At 49.4% G+C, this 12,677-nt stretch overlaps 1 protein-coding gene across 1 annotated transcript in view; it reads right to left on the reverse strand.

Moving 5' to 3' along the window:
• Positions 1–4,943: 4,943 nt before the first annotated feature.
• The window catches only part of LOC141104568 (uncharacterized), a 58,208-nt gene continuing 50,474 nt past the window's right edge, over positions 4,944–12,677 (reverse strand). The window contains exon 9 of the mRNA XM_073594175.1: positions 4,944–6,302. Within this exon, the coding sequence (XP_073450276.1) occupies positions 5,688–6,302 (615 nt within the window). The 3' untranslated portion in view covers positions 4,944–5,687. The remainder of the gene's footprint in view (positions 6,303–12,677) is intronic.

The raw sequence follows: 12,677 nt of genomic DNA on the forward strand, positions 1-12,677 counted from the left end.
AACAAAATAATCATATGAATATTAATTATTAATTGTTAATTAATTCAACCATAATTATTCTAATGATAGCGATCTTTTTTTTCCTATAAAAATAACCAACATGTTATACTTATCTGCTCTGTTGCAGTGGATTTGCACAGAGCAACCTGGATCCTCCTCTTCTTGGGCCCCTCTTCTGTGCTCCTGGCCCCTCCCTCCTGCTCAATGCCCCCACAGCAAGCAGCTTGCTATGGGGGCACCCGAGCTGAGTTACAGTTCCCTGTGTTCATTCAGACACGGAGCCCTGACCCAGCCTCCCCCTCTCCCCTGATTGTCTAGCTGACTTTGATTGACAGCAGCGGGAGCCAATGGCACTGCTGCTGCGTCTCAGCCAATCAGGAAGGAGAATCTCGGACGGCTGAGACACTCATGGACATCGCTGGACAGAGAGGGACCTCAGGTAAAGGTTAGGGGGGCTGCTGCACACAGAAGGCTTTTTTTAAAAATGTGAGCCTATCAACGGAGTCTGTGGACAGACGCACTCTTTGATCTGTTACAAACCCTCCAGCAGCACTGAATGTGCATTCAGAAAGCTCACTGAATGCAGGACAGGCTAGTAGCTCTATCGCATATTGAGAAAGTTCTGGCCATTGGTCCATCCTCGACACCCAGTAAGTAAGTGGATGCTCTGTTGGAAAGGTCTCCAAGTCTGCTCTTGCCCCTAGATATTCCTGCACCATAAAATGCAGATGCTGGCGATGGTTGCTTGAACCGATCAGACCTTGGACTGAAAAATTGTTTAAAGGCATCGGTCCACCTTCTCCACCTCTCTTCCTCTGACTAAACGAATCCTCAGCAACATGTTGTCCAGGACCAGGAAATGGTAACCTCCCAGGGTCTGGAAATGCATTACACAAAACTTTCTTCAAGGCCTCCTAAAGATGTTTCATCCTCTGCTCCCTCTGCGAAGGCAGGATGAGTTCTTCAACTTTACGCTTGTAACATGAATCAAGGAGGTTTGCCAGCCAGTAATGATTCTTCTCCTTGATACCACAAATCCTAGGGTCCTTTCGCAGGCTTTGCAGAATCAGGGAGGCCATGCAGCGTACGTTTGGAGAGGCATTCGATTCTGAGTCCTCTGGGTCACTAAGGATCACATTACCTGTAACTACCTCTTCCCAGCCACGTACAACACTTTGGATTTCTGGGGACTGAAAACTATCCCTTGAAGACTGCTGCCGAGTGTTATCCTCTACATCCATGCATCTTCCTGTGTGTTTGGCGGACCCGCAGGAATGCTATTTGGATAAAGGGGGCCTTGAGAGGAAAGGAAGTCCTCCTCTTCCTCCCGCTGTTCTGCCTCAAGCGCCATGTCCATGATTCCACAAAGTGTGTGCTCCAACAGGAAGACTAGAGGGACAGTGTCACTGATGCATGTATTATTGCTGCTCACCATCCTTGTGGCCTCCTCAAATGGTGACAGGACAGTGCACATATCCTTGTTCAGTAGCCACTGGCGTGGCTATTAATGGCTCTCTGCTGTGTGTGCAGCCGCTGCAGCATTGCCAACGTTGAGTTCCACCTGGTGGGGATGTCACAAATGAGGCAGTTAGTGGGCAGGTTGCATTCCCTTAGAATGTCAGCCAGCCGAGCTCTGTCATCATATGACCGGCAGAAATGACCACAGACTTTTCTGGACTGCCTCAGGAGATCTTGTAAGCATGGGTACCTGGTCAAGAAACGCTGCACCACCAAATTCAGGATGTGTGCCAAACATGGAAAATGGGTCAAGTGTCCATGTCGGAGGGCGGAGAGAAGGTGGGTGCCATTGTAGCATACAACCATTCCTGGCTGAAGCTGGCGTGGCGTCAACCACTTCTGAGCCTGCCCCTGCAGAGCTGACAGAATCTCTGCCCCAGTGTGGCTCCTGTCCCCTAGGCAGACCAACTCAAGCACTGCATGGCATCTTTTAGCCTGACTGCTTGCGTAGCCCCTTGAACGCTTACGGAGCACTGCTTTTTCAGAGGATAAATCTGCAGAAGAGGCCATAGAGGAAGAAGAAGAGGAGGGGGTGGAAAAGAGAGCTGTGGCAGAATCACCACTAGCATTTTGGAGGCATGGTGGTGGAACAATCTCCAACCACACTGAACCCTGTCCTGCATCCTTCCTAGCTGCCAGCAGAGTTACCCAGTTTGCCGTGAAGGAAAGGTAACGTCCCTGTCCATGCCTGCTGGACCATGAGTGAGCGGTAATATGAACCTTACTGCTGACCACCCTGTCCAATGAGGCCAGAACATGCCATTAGAGAGCAGGAATGGCCTTCTGTGAAAAGAAATGGCGTTTTGGAACCTGCCACTGAGGTACAGCACATTCCACAAATTCACGAAAGGGGGCAGAGTCTACCAGCTGAAAAGGCAGCATTTGCAATGCTAGCAATTTGGCCAAGCTAGCATTTAGACGCTGAGCATGTGGATGGCTGGGACCGAATTTCTTTTTATGGTTCAGCAACTGGGGTAGGGAAATTTGCCTGCTAAAATCAATTAGTGGTGTACTGCTAGCAGATTGGCTGCAAGTACTTGGGAGACCTATTGCTATACCTTCATTCCTCTCAGTGCAGGTTTTTGAGAGGACTGGAGGTATAGTAGGTTTGGAGATCCCAGATGAGGAGCAAGGATAAGTCTGCCTTTTTCTTTGATGTGGGTCTTTCAAGTGCTGTTGCCAACAAATTGCATGGCAGGGCGTCATATGTCTGTTCAAGCATGTGGTGCCCAAGTGGCTGCTGTTCTGGCCATGCCTTATCCACTTCAGACATAGGTTGCAAACAGCAACAGTGCGATCAGCTGCACACGTGTCGAAAAAGGCCCAAACCAAGGAACTTTTAAAAGTCAGCGGGGAGTCAGCAATGCCCTGCACCTGCGGAGCTCTGCGGTGTGATGCAATAGGGTGGCTGCCCCCTAGAGGAGATCCTGCCTTGTTGGAGTTGTGCCTCCTCCACCTCACTTTCCTCCTCTCTTCTCTCAGGCACCCAAGTACAGTCAGTGACCTCATCATCCTCTTCCTCCTCATCACTGGAGCAAACTTGGCAGTATGCTGCAGCTGGGGGAACATGACTGCCAGTTTCTTGTCCTTCTGTGGCACCCCCTGTCTCTAGGCTAACGTTACTCCCTTCCTCAACCTAGGAACCAACATCGGAGCCTTCAAATCACTGCACATCCTCCAGCAGCTTGTAACCAACACTGTGGTCGAATAATTCTGGGGACTCCTCCGCGCATGTTGGTGGGGCTACGGAAGAAATGACTGTGGACAAGGAGGCGGTGGAATAGGCTGCTTTGGCAGCTGCGTTGGAAGGCAAACTACTCTGAGCCTTGGTGACAGAAGATGAGGACGGCTTTGTTATCCATTCCACCAAGTCTTCTGCATGTTGTGGCTCAATAACATGGCCAGAAGCAGAAAAAAAAGACAAGCGTGCCCCACGGCCACCTGCAGAGGATGCACTATGTCCACGACCACCACTATTGACTGTAGACACAGAGGCTGCTTGCCCTCTTTTAGTGGCCTGTGAGCATCTGTCTCTCCTTGGTGGCCTTCCAGACATGATGTATTTTTTGTTTTGCAACACCATACTACACTGTATTATATACTGCGCACATCGCTTGAAGTGTATTAGAAACATCGCGAATGCATTGTATATATAGGCTACACTGAATGCAGAGTATATACTGTATGTTCGACCCGAACATTGAGCTCATCCCTACCAACCATGACACTACCTGCAAGTGGCTGCATGGAGTTTGCATGTTCTCCCTGTTTCTGTGTGGGTTTCCTCCCACACTCCAAAGATTTGCTGGTAGGTTAATTGGTTACTGTCTAAATTGGCCCTAAAATGTGAGTTAGGGACCTTACATTGTAAGATCCTTGAGGGCAGGGCCCAATGTGAATGTATAATACATATATGTAAAGCGCTGTGTAAGTTGACAGTGCTATATAAGTACCTGTAATAAATAAGAAGACATCCTGAGTCAGGGAAGGTTAAAGTGATATTAAACCTTTTTTTTTATTATTAAAATAACAAATATGTCATACTTACCTGCTCTTAGCAATGCTTTTGCACAAATGAGCCCCAATACTCTTCTTCTGGAATCCTCATGCTTGCTCGTTCCCGAGCCGCCCTGTCTTAATTTATTGATACTGCCAGCTTGGTCCCACCCCCTGCTCCCACTGCTATCAATCTGCCTGATGAGGAGGGAGAGGTGCATGTTCTCCCTGTGCCTGTGTGGGTTTCCTTGTTAACTGGCACTTGTCTAAATTGGCCCTAGTATGTGTATGTATGACTGTGAGTTAGGGACCATAGATTATAAGCGCCTTGTGGGCAGGGACTGATGTGAATGTATAATCAGATAAGTAAAATCAGATCCTGGTCCCTTAAAGCAGATTACACAGCACAGTGCTTGTGCTGTGTAATCTGCCCCCTCTAAACTGTAAAAAAACCTCCCTGAACCTGCCACTTCCTGCATCCCCTCTCTGTACTGACCACGAAAATCAGGGCTGCTGAGCCCTGACCACCGTGGTCAGAGTGCATCCCTCCATCATGCGCAGCTGTCCTCTCTGCTCTCCTCTCTCCCCCTCACCCTTGCCTGTCAGCTCCCTCTCTGTGTCTGTCTCCACCTCGCCCCCCCTGCTATTATTAAAAATAAAAAATGTATAATGGTCACTGCCAGCCCCAACAGACACCACAGCAGCTACCATCCAAGAATAATTTATTAGGATGAAAACCTCAGCACAAACAATATAAATAGCAAAAATTATGTAAACCAGTGCATACAGAACTAGTCCAGTCCCCCCCAAAAACCTCCCCACCATCCACCCACAGCCAGTTCTGTACACCCCCTCCACAAAACTGATGCCCCCCCCCCCTAACAACCACAAATCCCCCTCCCCTTCCCCAAAGCCCTACCACAGCCAAGTATAATATGGTGGTGTCTATGCCTTATTCTTTTGTTTTTTTGGTAGGATGAAGGATGTCCATACACTGCTTTACCCGCCAGTGCCACCTTCTGACATGGGAAACTCTTTCCTCTTGTAGGAATTCAAATGCAACATTGTGGGGGGGGTTGAGATAGAACGAAGGACATTTGGATATCCATACACAGCTTTCCCTGCCACCTCCTGACATGGGAAACTGTTTCCTCTTCTAGGAATTCAAATGCAACAATGGGGGGGATTGAGACAGAATGAAGGATATAAACCATACAAAAATTGGGTCTTGGGAATCACACCAATTCAACATGTGGCAGTGCCATCCCCAACGTAGACGGGTGGGCGTCGCCAAAAAGCAATTGTACAAAAGAACAAGGGAGGAACAGGAAACAATGAAGGATATCCATAAATTGCTTTACCTGCCACCTCCTGACATGGGAAACCTTTTTTTCTTGTAGAAATTCAAATGCAACTTTAGGGAGGAGTGGGGGAGGATGAAGGCTGTCTAGGTGCCTATATGCTGCTTTACTTGCCACCTCCTGACACAAGAAATTCCTGTCTCCTGTAGATGTTCAGAGAATTACAAAAGGATAAAGAATGTCTAGATTTCCATATGCTGGTTTACCTGCCACCTCCTTACACAGGAAACTCATGTCTCCCGTGGGAATTCAAATGCAACATTAGGAAGGAATGGCAGAGGATGAAGGCTGTCTAGGTGCCCATACGCTGCTTTACTTGCCACCTCCAGACATGAGAAACTCTTGTCTCCTGTGTATATTTAGGTGTGACATGAGGGAGGACTTCTTTGGAAATTTTCTGCCACATTCAGAACAGCTGTGTGGGTGATCTCCCGTGTGAGTCCTGTGATGTTTTACAAGATCCGATCTTTCTATAAAATGTTTCCCGCATTCAGAACATGAATAAGGTTTCACTCCCGTGTGAATCTTCTGGTGTGAAAGAAGGTTTCCTCTCTGTGTAAAACATTTCCTGCATTCCAAACAAGAAAACGGCTTCTCTCCCGAGTGCGTTTTTTGGTGTTTAATGAGTTTGTCCTTGGCATGGAAACATTTCCCACACACCGCACACGAATATGGCTTTTCCCCCGTGTGTGCTCTTTCGTGTGTGATGAGAGACAATTTTCGTGAAAAAGACTTCCCACACTCCGCACAGTTAAATGGCTTCTCTCCAGTGTGAGTCCTTTTGTGTGTAGCGAGAGTGGACCTTTGAGTGAAACATTTGCCGCATTGGGGGCATGAAAATGGTTTCTCTCCCGTGTGAATCCTCAGGTGTCTAATAAGTGGAACCTTCCAAGAAAAAAACTTCCCACATTCAGGACATGAATAACTCTTGTCAACTGGGGGGCGTGGCCTAACCTGACATGGAGAAGGACGTATAATCCCAGAGCTCCGTCGGCCATAGGAGAAGCTACTTAAACTCTGAGGTATTTCCCCCACATACCTGGCTCACAGCATGGGGACAGCTTCCAGGAACGCGTCGGCATCCCGTTCCCGATCCCCCAGAGATCTCACTGGGTCACAAACCCAGAATATCCCGGAGATGTTCAGGGCCGGGAGAGGCAATATGGCGCCGTCCCGCCACGGAACCACTCACTCACAACCGCTGCCCTTGCCTCCTCAGGACACTACTTCCCCGACAGCCAGCTACACGCAAACGGCAGAGGGAGAAGGGGGGATTGTCCTTACCCCCCATTCTCCGATAAATTTACAGGATCTCAGATCGATCGCGGACGATATAAAAGCTGCTCTAACGGCCGCTGTATCAGAGCTCAGGCTAGATATGCGAGCCATGAATGACCGGGTCCATGTGGTGGAGACAGTGATTGACCGCCATGACACAGCTATCACTTCCAACGCTGACAGCATAGATCGCCACACAATGCAAATGAGAGACATGCAGAGGCATCTCGAAGACCTTGACAACAGGGGCCGGAGGCATAATCTGAGAATCAGAGGTGTGCCGGAATCCATTGAAGGAGAACATATACAGCATGCTGTGGTGAGCATCTTTAATGGCCTACTCCACCGGCCTCCACAGACCCCTGTTGTCATAGAAAGGATCCACCGCGCTCTCCGTCCCAAAGGCAGGGAGAATGATCCCCCCCGTGATATAATCTGCTGCATTGTAGACTACAGGCTGAAGGAGGAAATAATGCAGCGAGCTAGGGAGAAGCAACAAATTCTTCATGAAGGGGCTCCCATTCAAATATACCAGGATCTTTCGGGTATCACTCTGCAACACAGGCGAGACCTGAAACCCCTGCTGGATGCTCTAAGAGGGAAAAACATCCCATACAAGTGGAAGTTCCCCTTCTGCCTCTCGGCCACAGCACACGGCCGCACCGCTCTCCTCCGGGTGCCTGAAGACCTGCCTCACTTCTGTGACACACTTGGCATTCCAGAGGTTCCTGTACCGAACTGGTACGCAGCCTTCCGCCCCACTGCCTCACACAGTGGCATACTACGAGAGGAACCCATGGACGCCCAGCCATCTAGACACCGCAGGAGACGCTCACCCTCCACCCTCAGAAACCACTCTGGCTACCGCAGTGACCCTAGGGCCGTCAGCCCCACACCGCCACCGCGGTACAGAAGAACGCGCAGGGACCGCTGATCCATATTGAAAGAGTCACTACTGCTCATCGGCTCCTTACGGACACTGACGGCCTCTTAGAAGTTTTATTTCTTTTTTACTTCGTTTTTCCCTTTTGCTGTTTTGGCGGCACGTTGCGCCTCCTGACTTTTCAACATTAGTTCTGCCCTCCTCAGGTTAGGGCTTTGACTGTGAATGTTGTGCCCCCCCCATGCCCTCGGAACACTGAAGACCCCCTAGGTGATGCCTACTCCTCTCAGCCGACTTTCTGGGTCGGACTTTACCGCCTCATACACATTCCTGCCTAATACCTCTCACGATCTGGGATGCCTACCAAATATTCAATGCACTGCCCAGCATTCAGCCAAACACTACATTCACCAGGATGCATAGCGGCAGTTGACACCGCCCCCAACCTTCTACGGCAGCACTATTGTCACGCACATTCAAGTAGACATCCGGGAACTTTAATATCGCATCTGTCATGGACTCTCCAGGACTCAAGCAACTCGCCTCCTACCTCGCTCCTGTCGGATGGATCACCTAGATGTCGCCTCAGCCGGACTGACGCCTCTCCCCGACCTCCACGCGCCTGCAGGACACCCGATCTGTACCTCCAGCTTGCAAGATGCCCCTCCTACCGACTACAACTGGACCTTCCATACCGAACTCCCATGCCTGCAAGCCCCAGATGGAACTTTCAGATGACGTTCCGATGTCTCTCAGGTTCTTAAGCCATATGCCTTTTCGCTGTGTTTTTTTTTTTTTTTTTTTTTGTTGTTTTGCTTTGTTTGTATATTGCTATCCTACCTACGCATTAATGATAGTTTTAAAGGGGACACAATTCAAGGTTTGATGCTATAACCAGAGGGGGGAGGTGGAGGTGATACACCCCTTATGTTGCAGCTGCACTTATTGCTGTACCCCCACCACTCCACATCCTTCCTCACGAGCACCCACCTCCCGCTGCAGCCCTCCTCTATGACTGGAGACCGCTACCTGATAGACTGAGGGGACTTCCCTAGTAGTCGGTTCCTCTAGGGGTTGGGGCGGGGGGTTGGTCCCCGGGCTAACGTATCTCCCACTCACACTCTACTCCCTGCTTGTTGACCCAATCACTATGCCTCCAGTGTAAGGGATCGGGCTACAACGTTACAGCTTCACTGCCTGTACACAGTACCCCCCATCGTCATACACACAAGACCCGGCTTAGCAATACATGAATACATTACCTCTCTCGGCTGCTATACATCACTCCTATGGTGGCTGCTCATACTCCCACTCACTTCCCATACCTTTCTTGGTCTCTCCTTGTCTCAGTTTAGGTCAACCCCCACACGGGGTTACATCGGTGTGCGACCCCACTGACAGGGACTCGCGCGCCGTTCACGCTCCGTACCATCCCGATCACAGACCCTTGAGGCTGTTGGATATTCAGTTCCACACCTCATCGGATCAACCTTCTCCACTCACACCTCTGAACCTTACCTCACCCCTGCCCTCCCGATCCCTTCCCTCTGTCCCCCTACCCCCCCCCACCACCCACACACCCCGCCCATGGCGAACCCACAACTTATGCACTCTCCCCCGGTGGTTAGACAGGTTCCACCCCACTCTCTCAAACTATATTCCCTGAACATTAGGGGCCTTAATACACCCGAAAAGCGATCAAAACTTTTATACTCTCTCAAAAACTCTAAAGCACATATTGCCCTCCTACAAGAAACCCACTTTCGCACCGATTCCATCCCTAAACTTACAGACCAACATTTCCCCACAGCCTTCCACTCCTCCAACGTGGAGGCAAAATCCAAAGGGGTATCCATCCTCATCTCGAAAAATTGTCCCTTTCAGGTGACTGATGTCCAAAGAGACCCGCTGGGACGCTTCCTCTTTCTGAAAGGCACTTTACACCTAGTGCCCCTCACGATAGCCAACATATATGCCCCCAACACGGGCCAAGTTACCTTCTTCCGCAATACCCTTCAACTACTTTCCAGCTTCCAAACAGGAACACTTATTCTTGGTGGTGATTTCAATGTCCCCTTGACACCGACGGACGACACGTCGAACGGTACATCCTCTTTACCTTACAGGGCCTTGAGGGCGATCAAACAACAGCTCAGTAACTTACTGCTTCACGACACATGGCGTACGCTACATCCCAAAGACAGAGACTTTACTTTCTTTTCCGCCCCCCACAACAAATATTCCAGACTGGACCATTTCTTTCTTTCACAAAATGACCTGTCGCACCTCACCAAAGCTACCATTGACCCAGCCACACTTTCGGACCATAACCCCATTTCCATGTCCCTTCAGCTGCCCTCCCCTCGCCCAAACACGCATATCTGGCGCCTTGACAACTCCTTACTCACTGACGAGATCAATATCCAAAGGCTGACCACTTGCCTATCAAACTTTTTCAAAGAGAACGCTTCACCAGACGTAGCACCCACAGTTACCTGGGCCGCACACAAATGTGTAGTTCAAGGCGAACTGTTGGCTATGGCGGCTCAACGAAACAAACTCCAAACCGCCCGCATTGCTGAGTTAACCGCACACATCCGCACGCTCGAACAAAAACACAAAGCCTCCCTCGCTAACTCTGTATTATCCGAACTGTCTCAGGCTCGGGAAGATCTCTTGGATGTGTTAAATGCCAAACTGAAGCGCAAGTTCGCTTTGACGCAAAAAGTATATTATGAGTTTGGCAACAAAGCAGGCAAACTTCTGGCGAGGGCACTTCAAACCAAAAAGGCCTCGCACACCATTCATAAACTCCACAACGCCAGAGGCGAGGCAATAGTCACTAATGAAGGAATCTCGTCCCAATTTATACAGTACTTCTCTAAACTCTACAACCTTCCTAAATCCCAAACCACCGACACTAACGTTAACCGTTTAACGGCCATTACTGACTTTCTAACAAAATTCGGCCCGACACCGCTCTCCTCCGAAGACGCACAATCTCTAAACGTCCCCCTCTCTAACGAAGAACTCGTTAATGCACTAAAACAGATGAAAACGGGCAAGAGCCCAGGCCCAGATGGCCTTTCGGCCAGCTATTACAAATCCTTCCCGACCATTCTCCTCCCACACCTGACCAAAGCCCTCAACAACCTCACACCGACTTCGACTGCACACAATGACTTAATGGAAGCCCATATCACGCTCATCCCTAAACAAGGGAAGGACCCCACTCTGGTCACCAACTACCGCCCCATTTCACTACTAAATGTGGACCTAAAATTGTACGCCAAAGCATTAGCTAATCGCATTCTCCCCTTTTTACCATCTTTGGTCTCCCTTGAACAGGTGGGCTTTGTTCCTGGCCGAGAAGCCAGGGACAACACCACAAAAGCCCTGAACATTCACCACTGGCTAACTAAATCTTCTACACAGGGTTTTTTCCTCTCGTTGGATGCAGAGAAGGCGTTTGACAGGGTAGCATGGGACTACATGGAGGCCGCACTCCGCGCGATTGGACTTCCTCCCCGCATGCTACAAATGATCATGGCCCTCTACGTCTCTCCTTCAGCAAGACTCCGGATCAATGGGGGACTGTCGGACGCCTTCTATGTATCCAATGGGACCCGCCAGGGCTGCCCTCTTTCTCCTATTCTCTTTATACTGACCATGGAACCTATGCTTCGTAAACTGAGACTAAATCCCACTATCAGAGGCATAGACATCCATCGTACTCAATATAAAATGGCAGCATACGCCGACGACATCTTGCTCTTCCTGACTGACCCTATTACGACCCTCCCCAACCTTCTTACTGATTTCGCACTTTTCAAATCCTTATCCAACCTACAAATCAATTTCGACAAGTCTAAAGCCCTCAATGTAACACTGCCAATGGAAACTGTCAACCTATGTAAGCTTAACTTCCCGTTTGTTTGGGAATATTCCGAAATAACCTACCTTGGCATCAAAATCACCACCAACTTAAAGGATTTATACACCAAAAACTTTTCGCCATTACTCCAGTCCATCCAGGGTGACTTACAGAAATGGCACTTGGGCTCCTTCTCCTGGATGGGTAGAATAGCAGTGATCAAAATGAATGTTTTACCCAGGCTCCTCTACCTACTACAAGCCATACCAATCAAGATACCAGCTTCCTTCTTCTCCTCCTATAAAAAGATTTGCAGGTCCTTTGTGTGGGCCACCAAACGCCCACGCCTTAGCTGGGAGAGGTTGGTACTCCCCAAACGTCTGGGAGGCCTAGGCCTTCCAGACCTTCAAAAGTACCACTGGGCCTGTCAACTGACCAGATTGGTAGACTGGCATGTGCACCGCTCCTCTAAAGCATGGATCCAACTGGAGGACTCCTTTACAGACATCCCCATAGCTGACTTGCCGTGGACCGACCACAGACACGTATCCAAAGACTTACTAGCTCACCCGCTCATTGGCACCACACTATCGACACTCAAATTAGTGTCCAAAAGGCTAGCTTTTAGCCCAGCACCAGGCCCTATGACCCCATTGGTAGACAATCCAGACTTCCCCCCAGGACTAACACTGAAAGACCCAACCCTTGAAACACTTTCTTCACGAGCCAGAGCTCATGAATTCTTCAATAACGGGACATTAATACCCTACCCTACTCTTACGGCACAACTGCCCAACCACAATATACCCTTTTATAAATATTTACAGCTAAGACACTTCCTCCAATCCCACCAACGCCACCCCCTCTGGCACAGAGAACTCACACCGCTCGAAATTCTCTCTTCCAGCACAGAACCCCAAGCCCACCTAATCTCGACAACCTACTCCCTCTTGTTTTCCCGACACGAGGTAAAGGAAGATAAAATAGTGAGACAATGGGAGCACGACTTATCTATTGATCTCACCCCGTCTGACTGGGACCGCATATTTACCCTCATGCACAAGGGCTCCATTAATGTTGCCACTCAGGAAAATAGATATAAACTATTCTCCAAATGGTATAGGACACCGGACAAGGTCCACCACTTTCACCCCACTATCCCCCCGACCTGCTGGAGATGTCATACGGCCCGCGGTACCCTATTTCACATCTGGTGGGAATGTACCCTTATTCAACCATTCTGGTCAGAAATTCACCGACTGATATC

The sequence above is a fragment of the Aquarana catesbeiana genome, linkage group LG08 (genome assembly GCF_042186555.1).
Source record: "Aquarana catesbeiana isolate 2022-GZ linkage group LG08, ASM4218655v1, whole genome shotgun sequence".
NCBI lineage: Eukaryota > Metazoa > Chordata > Amphibia > Anura > Ranidae > Aquarana > Aquarana catesbeiana.